Raw genomic sequence first — 16,349 nt, 5'->3', positions numbered from 1 at the left:
CAGTAAGGCCCAGTTCTTAATATCTGAGCATCCTTCTGCTAATCTATCATATAGCTGTTAATGTGTTTTAAAGAATTTTTTAATGAGATTGAGGTAGTTAGGGGTATAATATTGGTCCCAGTTGTGACAGGAGAGGATCTAATTGCTTTGGTTCAAGAAGCCAGAAGTTAGCAACAAGAGAAACTTGTGTAGTTGGGTTGACAAGGGCAAATCTGCAGTGATCTCTTGACGGACTTCCCCACAACAGTTCTGGGAACTCATGCACAAAACAGTCATTTCCCTTTTCCTTTGCTTTCTAAGATGAGTGCCAGGCTGTAAAGAGAGAAATTACAGAAATCCTTATGAAAATATGGTACTGGATTCAAATACTCACGCAGTCATCGAGTATTTATTCCAGGCTTACTGTAAACAGTGTTCTTTGCCCTGGTAGAGCAGGGAGGAGGCAGCACCTCCCTCCCTCTTCTGCTTTGTTCTAGCTGTTGGCCTTTCCTTCTAGAATGTGTCACTGTCCTTTGCTTCAGGTGAGTCGGAGAAGCCGTGTGTCCTTGAACTGATGGACGATGATCTCTATGAGGACGTGGAGGAGCTGCGCCTGGTCCTCGGCACACCACAGGGCAGCTCTGCCTTTGGAGCTGCAGTGGGCGAGCAGAACGAAACCCTGATAAAGATCCAGGATGATGCTGACAGTAAGCACTCGTTGATTTCCTAGCAGTGACCCCAGAACCAAAGCCCACACCCCACTCTCCACCCCTGAGTTTCCCAGGTGTACTCCCTCTTCCTTGGTAGGATCTGCAAACAACTGAGACATAAGGGGAAACAAAACAGAACCCCAAACTGATAAACTTAGGGGCTGGGGAGAAGTTCAGTAGATAAAGCACTTGCCAGACAAGCACAGGATAAGAGTTTTGATCTCCTGCAGCCACATAAAAGCAGGGCAGGTGCGTAAGGCTGCCAGTAATCCCTACTTCACTGAAGAGGCAAAGGCTGGATCACTGTGGCAAGCTGACAACATAGGCTAGCTAAATTGTCAAGCTCCAGGTTCAGTGAAAGACTCTCTGCCTTGGGGAATAATGCAGGAAGAACCCAGCATCAACTTCAGGCCTCAACATGCTCACATCACACATTGCACACATAGGAAATCTGGCAAACCAAAAACCTTTGATAGTAGTGCAGTGGTTGAGTACTTGCCTAGCACGTGCAAGAACCTGAGTTCAGTCCCAGCACCACTGACAAAGCTGACTGGGAGGCTACGGCTTATGCCTGCATAGTGAAGCACAAGGTTTCATGCCTACCCTGTCCCTACACATGCCTTTATGTCTACCCAGTCCTGGGACCCTCCATGCCCCTTCTCGGTGGCCTGCTCTCATAAGATATGAGACAAAGAGACAACTCACAGGACATGGCTCAATGTGTTTCCCAGGAAGGACCTAGGATACATTTAACATGTCTTCTTCAATAAACACATTAATATTGAAGCAACAGAGAATAATCAAGAGTGTAACAGTAATAAATGTCCCCCGTGTGAAAAGAAACAGAAATGGAGAGAAATGCCCACTCCCGCCACCCTTTCCCAGCAACTTTCATCTGTCTGTGTCTTCCCCATTCCTAGAAGCTGTTATCAAATTTGGAGAAACCAAATTTAGTGTCACTGAACCCAGCAGACCAGGAGAGTCGGTGGTTGTCAAAATTCCGGTGATCCGCCAAGGAGACACTTCGAAGGTTTCCATCGTGAGAGTGCACACCAAGGATGGCTCGGCTACCTCTGGAGAGGATTACCACCCTGTGTCGGAAGGTATGGGTCTTCCCTGGGTCTGTCACCAGCTGGACTGGGGGAGCACAGTGGAACCTGGGAACTTAAGGAAGAGGGCTGAAATGAATGAGCAGTTTTAAACTTCCTCTAGGAATGTAAAGAGAAGAGTCTCTAGAATCTTTTCTTGGGGATGTGTGTGTGTGTGTGTGTGTGTGTGTGTGTGTGTGTGTGTGTGTGTGTGTGTGTGTGTGTGTGTGTTGAGCCTTCTGTCCATCTGTGACTTTTCCATTCAGTGGTTGGTCAGGCATTGCTATAAATTTGAAAGTGAGTGATAACCGCTTTGGTCAGATGCTAAAGCTAGACAGCTTCTTGCTAACAGAGGACCGACTGTGAAGAGATAATGAAGTGCCAGCCACAGCAGCACCCGTTGGGTTTTCCTCCTGCTAGTTTGGGGACATTCTACCATTTATGTTTCTGTGCTAGCAAAGCAATAGACACTCCCTTCTCGTGTCCTTCGCTGACAGCATAAACGTAAACATAAATTCTGCTCATCAACAACTAGTCCTACCTTTCTACCTCTTCTCCTCAGAGGCTATTAGTTCTTGTCAGTCACAACACTCCAGGCTGTTCACCTTGGTTTTCTGACTCAGTAACAAAATGTTAAAAGTGGCTGACAGGAGTTACCGAGTCAGTAACAAAATCAATAAGTAACAGCAACATAACAACTTCTACAGAGGAGCTTCGGGTCCTCTGCATACCCAGTCAGAGTTAGTCCCAGGCTTTGAAGTACAGCATATGTATTTCAAAAGCTGTGAAAATAAAACCGATTTACCACAAACTTACAAAGTTTGAAGTCAATCTTTTCTGCGATGATGAGCAGATTTTACATGAAAGAAAAAAATCTTCTGAATATCGCTGTATAGCCTTTAAAAAGGAATTGTTTATCTTAGAAATAAAGTTATTCTTTTAGTGAACAGAGTAAAATTATAAATATGTCGCAAGCTAACAAATGAAGTCAAATAAAATTAAACAATGCTAAATCCATGTATCAAGTAGCCCCTTAAATACCAGCTGATGTTTATAATAAATTTTGACATATTTTTTCATATGACATGTCTTAATTTTTCATTTTATAATCTAAATTGGGGTCCTGCATAATCCAATAGGAAAAAAAACATTACCATAAAAGTTGAACTCTTGTTCCATGAAATGAAGTGACAGCATGAGGGAAATGTGACAAGACTCTTAAATCTGATCTGGAAAAGTGCACATCAAGAGACGATGATTGAAGTGTTTGCGATGCATTATTTTTACACTTTTTAGACATTCGGTTTGTATAACTCAGGGGTTTGTAGAAACTTGAACGCTTCAATGTGAAGCCTGGTGATGGAGCCGGGGATGGGGGAGTAGGGGGGTGAGGGTGGGAATGTAGGAAGAGGCTGGAATGTTGGTCAACCAGAAAGTCCACTGTGAAGAAAAGCCCCAGGAACTGTTAGCTGGAAGCTACCATACAGCAAAGCACACACTCAAGTATGTGTGTCGTCCTGTGAAATTTCACAACATCTTTAGCGTAAGAAAGTAACTTTTAAAAGTCACAGCACACAGACCAAGCATTGCATTGCATATACCAAATACACACAAAGAAATTTCCTTTTAAAAATTCAAAACCAATTAGTAGGCCAGAAATAAGTAGCTGTTCTCATTTTCCTGTTTCTGTTGGGGGCTAAAAAAATCCAAGACTGTTGGACTCAGAGTGTATGAAAAGGCTAATAATGGTGGGGAGAAAAAGTTGTATCCAGAACTAGAAGGAAAATTGTAACTGCATTTTTAATAGCTAAATTTAATGGATTGTTTTCTTTATAAACTGAAAATTTCAAAGTACAGAAGTGGGTGGGAGGTACCTCAGAGATGCAGTGTCCTTCCATAAGGAATTGATAACTGTGTGGCTGCAGAAAATAGTGCTGTCTGGGCCATGGGAGAGGTATAAGGAAAAGAGTGATAGACAGGGTACCTTGTATCCTTCTCTGGCCTCCACACATGCATAGGTACACACACACACACACACACACACACACACAGAGAGAGAGAGAGAGAGAGAGAGAGAGAGAGAGAGAGAGAGTCAGAGTGTTGGACAGATAATAGCAATGAATTATCAGTTGAGGTTTGACGCCCTTTAAGTAAGCACACACAGATGTACTGGACCAGTGTCAAATGTCCTGGTTATAAACCACAGTCCAAGGAGATCTCAGGTGCATATGGAAAAGATTAAAGTCGTGACCTTGTGTTTCTAGAAATCGAGTTTAAGGAAGGGGAAACGCAACACACTGTTGAAATTGAAGTAATCTTCGATGGGGTGAGAGAGATGAGAGAGGCTTTCACTGTTCACCTTAAACCGGATGAAAATATGGTAGCAGAGACACAGGTAAGTGAGACAGTGTGCCTCCACGACAACCCCTTCTCACAGCAAATGCAATACATATGGGCCCCACAGCAGCGCCCTTAGTCTTCCCGTGTCTGTCACAGTTCAGGTGGTCGAAAGGCACCGTGCACATCCCCCTTTGTACTTTAAAAAGAGAGTTATTTATTTTCACACTCTGTGTATGAGTGTTTGCCTGAATTAATAAGTGTACTATGTGTGTGCAGTACCCACAGAGTCCAGGAAAGGGCATAGGATCCCCTGGAACTGGAATTACAGATGGTTGTGAGCCATCACGTGGGTGCAGGTCCTGTAGCAGAGCAGATCTTTACTGCTGAGCTGTCCCTCCAGCCCTGAGTCAGCTTATTGTGAAGATGTGTGTTTATATCCAGCACTTACTGAAGAAGACATCTTTGCCTACAAATACTTCCCTGGCCCCTGGAGTGCTCACTTGTTCTTCTGAATTTTGTTAGAGTTTGACACTTAGAGCTTCGTGCACAAAATTTATTTGTCACAAAATGTGTTCTCTACGTTATATCGCCCACCAGATTTTCTTCAAGAGAGACACAATCTCCACAGAATTTCTTTTTGCAGCAGAGATAATTTTTTAAATTACATGATAATTTTTTAAATTCACATGTCACTTATAGGAGAAGGTCAATTTAAAAATACTGTGTGTAAGTGCGACAAGTGCTTTCCTTGTTTGGTTCACTATTGATACTATATGAGGTCAAAATGGAGAACTGTGTTTTTTCTAAGTGTTTGCACTACTTGTTACAAATGGTAATTGTGTGACATTGCTTGCCTTTAAGTACCTTTTAGCTTCAGTTACTTTCACTTTGTATTCATGTGAGGCAGTGCATGTTGTGAGGCACGTGTGGCCGTCAGAGGACAGCTCACAGGAGTCAGTTTTCTCCTTCCACAATGTAAGTTCTTACCATCAAACCAAGGATGTGGGGTTGGCAGCAAGTGCCCCTCCTCTCTCGGCCGTCTCTCAAACCCCACTTTATCTTTTTAAAGTCAAAGATCTGTCTGTACAAAGTGTTGATCAAATACGTTCTTGTGTATCCGTGGAGTAGCATATGAGGGTAAAGAAACAGAGCCACTGAAATCACTTTCAATGTTGGAGACTCTTAAAAACATAGAAATGAGCTTTGCTTCACAGTGATTAAAAAATGACATTCCTTTGACTTTACGAAACATAATTTGAATTTTCTCTTACCTTCTTTCCACAATCACGAGCTACAATGCTACAGTACAGTGTTTCTGACCCATCGTGCTCACCGTGTTAGGAAGACTGAACACACTTTGATTTACAGTATTTCACTTGGGCTGTGTCCACTGCATAGAACACTGTTGAAGGTGCTAGGGCAATGATGGACAACTGTCCTATCAGTTGTCTGAGGTAGGGAAGACGTTCAAGAGCACAGGGACAGAGGTGAGTTTCCTCCCTGACCTGACAGTGTCCAGAGCTGCCTAGTTTGAATTGTCTCTCTCTGTACCACACACTGCTCCACCACCAACCCACATTGTCCATGACCTTGAAGGCCTGGTTCCTTCCAAAGTGTCTTTAGCTTTCTCCTCCCACTGTCAACTGATAGATTGTATTTTCATGAAATTTCCACTTCTCAAATCCACAACTGATGTATCTACCAACATCACAACTGAAGAGAAAACCTAAGAATCTAAGCATCTTGTGGGCTAGTGGCGAGCCACAAGGTCCCTCTCCTGTAAACATCCAAGATGAGCAAGGTGCCAGGGTCACATGAAATAAACTCTGTATGGCCCATCACTCTGCATACGGTCTGCGCATGACGGTTTCACCAGAGATTCCAGGGATTTTCCAGTCATTTTTCTGAATAAGAGATGCTCCAAAAACCTTACTGTTTGACCAATGAATGTTTTGTCCTTCGCTTCTAGACAACCAAGGCCATTGTATATATAGAAGAAATCAACAGCATGGCAGATGTCACCTTTCCTTCTGTCCCTCACATTGTGTCCTTGATGGTATATGATGACACTTTCAAAGGCAGAGAGGACGCTGGACCTGTTTCTGGCTATCCTATCATCTGCATTACGGTAAGGAAGAAACATTAAAAATGTGGGGAAATTGCAAGACATTTCTTTAAAAGATTTACTTATTTTTATGTGTATGAGTCTTTGGCTGCATGTCTGTATGTGTACCACATGCATGTCAGAGAGGGCATCAGATCCCCTGGAGCTATAGTTACAGATGATTGCAAGCTGCCATGTGGGTACTGGGAACCAAACCTAGGTCCTCTGCAGGAGCAGCCAGTGCCCTTAACCCTGAGCCATCCCTTTAGCCCCGTAACAGAACTACTTAAAATAATTATAAACTGTAGTAATATTATCTTTGGAAATTTAAGGTTTAAACTCTCAACGATGAAAAACAGACAATAGCGATAATTAAATGACACTCTCATTTTCTTCCTCACAAACACACAAATACCATATTAACTGAGTATACAGTGGTGTGGTTTAAAACTCTGTCACTGTCAGGCAAATCAGTGAAGCATGACCTCTGCGCTGGAAGAGTTAAAAGAAAATAAAGGCAGGTGAAAAATGGAGATCCATGGCTCTAAGAAGAGGCAGCGTGGAAAGGCTAGAACTCCTGCTCCCTGTGCAAAGGATCAGGTAGAATTTTCATGATCTAAGATTCAGACAGGGGACGATCATCCTGGAAAGGGGCAGCCAAGCAGAGAGAATGGAAGGACTTTATTACAGGTTTTGCTTGCCTTCTCATAACTGAATTTTAAGTTTCTCATGAACAAAAACTATAGCATATATTTTAATGTCACAGCAGCCCTAATGAAACACCCTGTGTCTAATGGGAACACAGTGAAAGCTAGTCAGTTTAACAAGGAGTGCATACTTTGGTGATCACTTACAATGGGCTTCTAAATGTCACTTTAGGCAACTCGGAGTTCATTTGCTGACTGGCAGGGCGTGTTCTTGCACAGAAGAGCTGCATGAGCAGAGAGAGGGTCAGGCTGTAGTGTTAGTGGGCAGTGGTTTGTAGCTGGAGATGGAAGGTGGACTTGAATTGGGATAGGAAGGAGTAAAGGGAATGGTAAAAAAGGGACCAACTTAAGGAGCGTTACAAAGCATCCCTTTCTCATGGATGTGAAGGAGGAAAGAGAGTGATTGGTCTGTCAATGGATGTCTGATAGGCTCTCCTGCTGTCCCTGATGGTGCCGAACCATCCTCATGTGAGAGGTAGATTTCTGTAGGACAGAGGGAGACACATGACAGAAGCATAAAAGTAAGAACGGCTCTGGGGGATCATGATGAAATGATTAGCCCTTCTGCCTGTGGTCATGGCCAATGAACAACTTGACATTTAAAGGACAGAGAAGCTATCACAGCTGGGAATAAGAATGCCGCAGTTGCACGAACAACATGTAGCATTGTGGGGGGTGGGGAAGCACTGGGACCCAAGGAGCTTGAGAAGAATCAAGTCTACATTACTCTGTACTGTGGTCCTAACACACATCTGTTTGGTTTGATTTTTCCCATAGGCCTGCAACCCCAAATATCCAGACTATGACAAAACAGGCTCTATTTGTGCCAGTGAGAACATCAACGACACTCTGACCCGATACAGATGGCTGACCAGTGCTCCCACTGGCCCGGATGGTGTAGCCAGCCCTATGAGAGAGGTGGACTTCGACACCTTCTTCACATCATCCAAGATGATCACACTAGACTCCATATACTTTCAGCCAGGCTCTCGGGTACAGTGTGCGGCCCGAGCAGTGAACACCAATGGGAACGAAGGCCTGGAACTAATGAGCCCCATCGTCACCATTGCCAGAGAGGAAGGTGAGAGACTCTCACGTTGAAACACTGCAGTATTTCGAATGCCTCGTTTCCTCCAATGCCCATGCATGCCCTAGCACTCTACCTGAAGATGGCTGTCCGTTTACAGCAGTCTTCAGTAGGAAACACTTATTTGCCTATTTCATGAGCACCTGTGGTGTGCTGGGCCCAGCCTTGTACTCATAAGGATGAGGAAGGAGGGCTCCCATCCTCCAGGAGTCCAGGGGGATTTAGAGGCCCCAGTGCTCTCAGTCTGGTCCTGCACAGAGGAGCTGCTGAGATGAGAAGCGACTGTGAGAACATGAACTCCCTGGACCTGAGGAGCCAAAACACAGGGGAGCTCTCAGGAGAAAACAGAGGAAGGGTTGGCTCTAGGCGAGGAGAAGGGTACTGTGCCAGGTAAAGAGCCCAGTTAGCTGTGGCATGCCTGAGAATCTGCTGTGGACTCAGGGGGATGACGGCGAAGGTGGAGAACTATGCATATATATTCTCACCTCATTACAGAAGGGAGACTGCATTTGCTGGAGCCAGGGAGCATGCGTATGTTCCTGACTGAAACATTAAGTCCATCTGACCGAGAGCTATTTCCTCATGGACCTGTTGAGAGGTTCCTGCCCTATCTGGCAGAGGACCCAAGTTCAGTTCCAAGCACCCATGTCAGGTGGCTCAGAACTGCCTATAACCAGCTCCGAGGCATCTGATGCCTCTGACCTCTACAACACATACACACACACAGACACATAGACACACACACACACACACACACACACACACACACACACACACACTACACCACATGTCACACATCACTCACACATACACTAGACACACACATATAGCACACATATCACACACACACCACACACATGCACACAACACACAGACACACACACAGACACACACACACAGACACACACACACAGACACACACACACACTACACCACATGTCACACATCACTCACACATACACTAGACACACACATATAGCACACATATCACACACACCACACACACACACACACACACACACACACACACACCTACCTTTATTTTTTAAAAAGTGTATTTAGGACTTGAAACTATAATGCAGTAAAGTTCTGGGATTAGTTCCCAGCTCTATTAAAATACACACTAACTTTTAAGTTAAAATACTAATAAGTATTTATTATAGCTAATACATAATATATATTTTTAAATTAATCACATCCTAGCCTAACATTCAGACTCACTTCATTTTTTTAAAGATTTATTTATTTATTTTATGTATATAAGTGCACTGTAGCTGTCTTCAGACACACCAGAAGAGGGCATCAGATCTCATTATAGATGACTGTGAGCTACCATGTGGTTGCTGGGATTTGAACCCAGGACCTTTGGAAGAGCAGTCAGTGCTCTTAACCACTGAGCCGTATCTCTCCAGCTCCAGACTCACTTCATTTAACTACACTCAGTTTGTATTGTATTTCAACCAGTTTTCAATCTGTCTGTTCACACTGTACAATAATTTTGTGCATATGTCCCTGCCCTAAGTGAGCACCATGTATTCAGTCAGTGGGACCAAGAGCAACACAAACCTGTTGGAGAGCTTCCTCCCCTGTGTGCTGTGGTCATCTCTCATACAGTCTTCTGCTTCCTTATGACACATGCCCTCAGCCAGGTCTTAGATCGCGGGGAATAAAATATAGAAAAATAATAGCATCTCATATTAAGACTTCTTTATGTGCTGTTATCTTCTTTTACCATCACTGTGCTGATTTCCTTCAAGGTCTCTGTCAGCCCCGTGTGCCTGGGGTAGTGGGGGCAGAGCCGTTCTCAGCAAAGTTGCGCTACACTGGCCCGGAGGACCCAGACTTTGCCAACCTCATCAAGCTCACGGTCACGATGCCACACATAGACGGTAGGTACCCTGGGTAAAGCAAGACCTTAGGAGCATCGTGTGCGCTTGTAACCTGGTTTCCTTAATCTTCAGTCTGCGAGTTGACTCTCTAAGCCCATCTGCTTCTTTCAACTCTTTCTACCCAGCTTTGAAAGTCTGTCAACTTAAAAACCGTTCATTAAAATTAAAACAAAAATACAATCTCAACCGGATGGTGTGTCCCTGTGCTTCTGTGCAGGCATGCTCCCGGTCATCTCCACGAGAGAGCTGTCCAACTTTGAGCTGACGCTCAGCCCAGATGGCACAAGAGTTGGGAATCACAAATGCTCCAACCTGCTGGACTACAGTGAAGTGAGGACCCACCATGGCTTCCTGACTAATGCCACGAAGAACCCGGAGGTCATTGGAGAGACCTATCCTTACCAGTACAGTGCGCCGGTCAGGGGTTCCAGCACCTTACGCTTCTACCGAAACCTGAACCTGGAGGCCTGTCTGTGGGAGTTTGTCAGCTACTACGACATGTCGGAGCTCCTGGCTGACTGTGGAGGAACCATCGGGACCGATGGCCAGGTACAAGTTCTAACGTCTGAGTCTTGTTGCTTGGTTCTGTCAGTAGATTTTTTTCCCTCCTAATCTTAACTGTTAGCTCGGGATTGTTAGCTCAGTATTGTGAGCCATTTGTCACAGAGGGACAGGTGATTGCCATGAATGTAGGAAAACCTATGTCATACTGCATACATATACGAGAGGAACACAAGGTCCTCCTCCCACACTAGAAGAATACTGCTAAAACAGTAAGGAACAGACTCTCCACTTATGTTATGATAGAAAAAAATCTAAAATTTGTATCCAAAATTATAATAAGTATTTGAACTGAAATCCTCAAATAACCAAAAGTTATAGAGGGAGCATGCATATGTGTTAAAGCAGCAAATGCCGTGCAGAATGCACCATATCTTAGCCAAGGGGAGGCTAAACTCCTAATGGAGGTGGCAGCTCCTGAAGGTGTATTTTTCCCATTTATTTATTTATTCATTTATTCATTTATCTATTCATCCACTTTATATCCTAATTTCTGTTCCCCCTGTTCCCCTTCCCCCTCTCACACAGTCCCTCCATCCATCCCCCATCACCCTCTCCTCTGAGAGGGTGGAGGCAGCGGGAGAGGAAGTGTCTAGCCCTGAAGGTGTATTTCTAAAGGCTATATTCGCACTGTGGTGAGAGTAAAATAAAGAGGAGAATCTGTGGTAACCCGCTACAAGTTTAATCCCACAGCCGAGCTGTGGAACTCGGTGGTTTCAGCTACTGTCGGTGTTGAAGGGCGGCCTCTCACGATGCCTGCAAGTCAGCGGACACGGGTTAAGATTCGCCATCCTCAAAAAGAAGACAGTCAGTAAACAGCATGGATGGGTGAAAATCCGTATGAAACATCAGTGGAAAGGCAGCGTGAAGGAGTGGGAAGAGTCAGACGCCGTAATCAAGCAAATGCTTCCCCCTTGACATTTGGTTCCAGTGAATTCGAGCTGTGCGTTTGTACACGTGTTCCATCAAATACTCGTGGGTGGTAGTCCATTGGGTACTTCTTCCTCAGTCTGTCTTGGCCACATGAAAAGGGGATAAAAACCACTACTAGGCCTTCTCCTTACAGATCAAATACCTTTATCTTATTTCACAGAGCCTGGGCAATCCTTATAAAGTTACTTTCTTATTGCTCCGACACAGGACCAGTTGATGAAATAGGACACAGGACTGCCCTGTAGTTCAGTTGGGTCTTGGTAGTTGGGTCTCTGTTGGCCTGCTTCACCACAGAATAGAAATACATCTCTATCTTCCATTTGTCACACAGACAGCTAGTTCTCCCAGTGTCCCCTGCCTTCACGCTGCTAACACTTATTCCACCATCCCTGGCCAACTGCACTGCACCAGGCTTGCTTTGAAGGCAAGGCTTAGCTATGAGGTGTGTAACTCTTCAGACCAAATCTGGCTACTAAGTGTTCACGTAAACTGATTCTACTTTGCACATTCTTGTAAATGCCCATTGTTCTACTGAGTCATTTGAGTCCAGAGACATTGTGTGCCCAGCAGCCTCAAGTAACTGAAGCAAGCGCTGGGGCTCTGTAATTGAACTTTGGGTGGTTCTGCTGTTAGGCAAGAACCGAAAGAGGCCAGTTCCAGCCAGATTTATCCTGCACGAAAGGCCTATACAACATACCAGGAATGAGATAGAGCACACTCTGAGGATTGCCAGTCAGCCGGTTATCTATCATCTATTCATCTATCTTCTTTTTCTCTGTCTGCCTGTCTGTCTGCCTGCCTGCCTGCCTGCCTATCTATTTGTCAGTATGAATGTTTTGCCTGAACATATATGTACTCACATATGTATGCACCATTCACATGCCGGGTACCCACAGATACCAGAAGAAGGTGTTAGATCCTCTGGAACTGGAGATAGGTGGCTCTGAGCTAACATGAGGTGACAAGATTCGAACCCAGATCTTCTGGAAGAGTAGCCAGTGCTGTTAACTTCTGCACCATCTCTCCAGTCCTTGGGCTATCCAGTTCCTAACCAGTTTTTTCAGAAGATGGCCAACATTTAAGAATCCCCTCTGAGAGGATTTTTCTGCTCTGACATTATTGAAAATCAATCTAATTATCTATTGGTCATCTATCAACTTCACTGAGAAGAACATAGTCAGTGTAACTCCCTAAGGTTTCAGATGCCATTATGAAATCCCCAAGCCTTCAGTGTAGGGCATGTGATAACAATCTGGGAAAACACATTGTTTACACTCTAAAAGGGGAGCGTGAAGGTGGACAGCCAACTCACGCCTACATCCTCCCTTCCTTGGGTGAAACTTCTGTTTCTTTACATTTTATCAACGCCCTCCCGATTCTCCCTGTAGCACACATGCATACTGCTTAGTCGTGGGTGAAGAAGAGGAAACGTTAATTACTACTGAAGAAAGTTAACCCTCCAAGACATTCCCCTCCTCTTCCCCCACTCAATTATGGCTCTAAGAGAGAAGAAAATTAGTCAAATGGTAACACTGGCAATAAAAATAATGGCAGAGAGAATGGGGATGTAGCTCATTTGGTTGGTGCTTGCCTACTGTCCATGAAACCCTGAGTGCAGCCAGCCCCACGCAGACCAGGTATAACGGGGCACACCTGAAGTCCCGTACTCAGAAGTTCAGGGCCAGCCTGGGTAGCATAAGATCCGGACTCAACCAACACTAATAATAATAATGACGGAGATAGAATAATAATTACGAGTAAATGTATTGCTACATGTGTGCCTTCCGCTGTCCTAAACACACTGTATATATCCTTTCTTACTTACCGCATGAAAACTCCATAGTAATAAATACCATGGCACAGCCATTTATAGATAAAGAAAGAGAAGTATGAAAACTCAGATAACTTGCCAGATTCATGTAGCTTGTGTTGCCATGCCAGTAATCCCCCGTGTGCTTATCTTAACACTTAATTCACTGTAAAAATGGATATGGTCATAGCCACTTTACAAGAAAGCCCACTGAGTGCCTCCTCTGCTGCTCAAAGACAAACGGTGTGCACCAAAACCACGCACCAAAATACAAAGTAAATTCAGGTCCTGGTGGTGGAGGTGTGGGGGATCTTGGTGCTGGAGGTGTGAGGGTCCTGATACTGGAGGTATTGGGGGTCCTGGTCCTGGAAGTGTAAGAGGTCCTGGTCCTAGAGGTGTGAGGGTCCTGGTGCTGGAGGTGTGGAGTGTCCTGATCCTAGAGGTGTGGAGTGTCCTGATCCTAGAGGTGTGGAGTGTCCTGATCCTAGAGGTGTGGAGGGTCCTGGTCCTAGAGGTGTGGAGGGTCCTGGTCCTAGAGGTGTGAGGGTCCTGGTGCTGGAGGTGTGGAGGGTCCTGGTACTGGGGGGGTTGAGGGGGACTCCTAGTGCTGGAGGTGTGCTTCTGAAGGGGAAGCAGAATTCCAGAGGTGATTCTCTAACTGCATCATAGGATAATAATAAGATTTGGATTTAGAATTTCTTCAGTCTTACAAATGTTCACATTTCTGAATTTATAATTTAATAAACTAGTGAGGAAATAAGGTGAACTATCAGAACGAGTGGCAGGCTTGCCTCTGTGAGTTTCTGAACACTCCCATTGGCAGCACACACAGGTCTGCTTCTCACTTGCCAAGAAATGTACTCTAGAGCCCTGGCCAAGCACCGTGCAGACACCGCCTCCACCTGCCAACACCTGTCTTACACTTGGCGCCTTAACTCGAGATAACGCTGGGCAAACAATTTTTATTGTGCTGGCTGCAGCTACCTTTGTGAAGTGTCGCTGAGCTGCTACTGTCTGTGTGAGTGTGTGTGTGTGAGATCGTTTCTGTCTGTTCCTCACACACTGAATGTTCTGTGCCTTCAGACTACTTAACCTGTAAGAAAGTGTTGCCAACGGGAAAGGTGGTTGGGAAAATTCAGGAGTTTTATGTTCCACAACAGTGAAGTTTGTTGGGTTTTATTCAATTTGCAGCTCTCTTCAGCTGACAGCAAGACCTCTTATATACTCACAAAATATATACTTTACAACTGGTTTGTACCAAGAAACATCCCAGCGTCCCAGGGAAGGCAAATGAGACTTATATAGGTCAAATTATCACTCCTTAAAAGGTTAGGAATTCCAACTGTTAAGAAAAAGAATTTTAAAATTCCTTAATTTTATTCAGTTCTAAACTAATATTTAATTATTAACTTCAGAAATACAAAGGCAGATAAAAACAAAAAAAGAAAAGTGGAGATTTAATAAATAATTCCGCTCTACCACTGTGCATGTCCTGTGTCCCGTTTTCTTGTTCGTTTTGTTTAATTAAGGTTGTTTGAACATGCAATGAGAAACACCTGGCAGAAGTTAAACTTTGTTTTTTAAACAATTGGAATTTTGGGTGATTTTTTGTTTCTTCGAAAGTAAAAGACTTTCTTCTCAGTTTTGCTGGGTGTTCCACAAGGTAAGGGTCTTTAGGTACACAGCAGCTATCACATTGTCCAACTGGCCGGCCGAAGCTTCAGGAATGCAGCCCAATTAAAGTTTGCCCTTATGGCATGAAATTGCAGTATACACCTGGGAAGACGCTCAGTGGTGTGGAAAAGTAAGCAAATATTTTTGTTAGTTGGATTTGTTTGAGGAGTAATTTTGCCTCCTTTTTACATGTCTGTTTGGTTGACAGTCCTAGACATTGAGGCCAGAAGATATGTCAGAGGTCATGTCATCTCATCTCAAGTATCCAGAATATATGTCAGAGGTCATGTCATCTCATGCCAAATATCCAGAATATATGTCAGAGGTCATGTTGTCTCATCCCGTTATCCAGAATGTATGTCAGAGGCAGTGTCAGCTCATCCCATTCACTTAAATTTCCATATTATTTTCTAGTTAGTAAGCCAGGCTAAATCCATCCAGAACAACCTAATTGACATCATGCTCATGAAGTATGCTGCCATTTTATAAAACTTAGCAATTAATTCTTGTAATAATATTTTAATCAAAATAGCATCATTTCTGAACTCTGGAGAACAAATGTGAGTCAATCAAAACCACACTCATTGTTCACCATGATTATACAGAGACTTACTAATCTCTTTTTAATAAATTACACATTTTAATGGCTGGTGGCTTATTTCCTCATGCATTGTTTTTATATGCTGCTTTTTAAATTAACATGAGCATGCACCATGATAAGGAAAGTTCTTTGAACTCATATTTTTCCTTTGAGATAGGCTCAGTGTGTAGCCCTGCCTGGCTTGGAACTCACTGTATAGATTAGGCTTGCGGTGGACTCCACCTGCCTCTGCCTCCCACTGCCAGATGGGAGGCACCTCGGCTTCCAGCCTCACGACTTTGACGGCCACGTAATGTTTCCCTTTTGAGCATTTCACCATAACATGCTCAGCCATATTTCTGTGGGTGCTCATTATATTGCAAATAATTCTATATCACAAACACTCCGTGAGGTTGCCCTCCGGTCTACAGAATTAATGATTTAATACTGATGCCGACCTGGGGTGTATTCCTTCCTCTCCAATTCGCAGACCTTCTGAAGAGCTGTGATTGGGCAGAAGCCAAGGTCTCTTCCTCCTGAGATCTCTTAGGTGTATGTGACTCAGAGAACTTAATGAGGAATTTAACAGCCCCTCGCCTGAGTAGCTAACTGCACATTGTGAGACTTGAAGCTTTTTTCTATAGGTGACTTTTTTTAATTTAGTCACCAATATCTCCATCTTGATAGATGTTTTGGTCAACAAAAGACCTGAGGAAAACACATTGCAGTGGGTCTTTTGTTGGGGGTGGGGCATGCCCCATGAGTGGTATCTCCAAGGGAGAATTCCAACAGTTCTGAGTGTTCAGTCTTTCAGGTAAAAGCAAACCACATAGTATGCAATTAAGGGCCATAAACATGTGTTGGTGAAATAGCTTTCAATGGTATTT

The 16,349-nt window shown here is 44.1% G+C and overlaps 1 protein-coding gene across 1 annotated transcript in view; it reads left to right on the top strand.

The window, feature by feature from the left end:
* Frem2 (FRAS1 related extracellular matrix 2) overlaps window positions 1–16,349 on the top strand; it is a 137,969-nt gene that overhangs the window by 108,363 nt on the left and 13,257 nt on the right. Inside the window, 7 exon segments of the mRNA NM_001245978.1 lie at window positions 522–686; window positions 1,610–1,792; window positions 4,042–4,172; window positions 6,087–6,245; window positions 7,706–8,009; window positions 9,773–9,904; window positions 10,122–10,453. Coding sequence (NP_001232907.1) covers window positions 522–686; window positions 1,610–1,792; window positions 4,042–4,172; window positions 6,087–6,245; window positions 7,706–8,009; window positions 9,773–9,904; window positions 10,122–10,453 — 1,406 coding nt within the window.

The sequence above is a fragment of the Rattus norvegicus genome, chromosome 2 (genome assembly GCF_021556685.1).
Source record: "Rattus norvegicus strain SHRSP/BbbUtx chromosome 2, alternate assembly SHRSP_T2T, whole genome shotgun sequence".
Taxonomy (NCBI): Eukaryota; Metazoa; Chordata; class Mammalia; order Rodentia; family Muridae; genus Rattus; species Rattus norvegicus.
The sequence above is the reverse complement of the archived record's forward strand: the minus strand, read 5'-3'. Positions and strand labels throughout refer to the sequence as shown.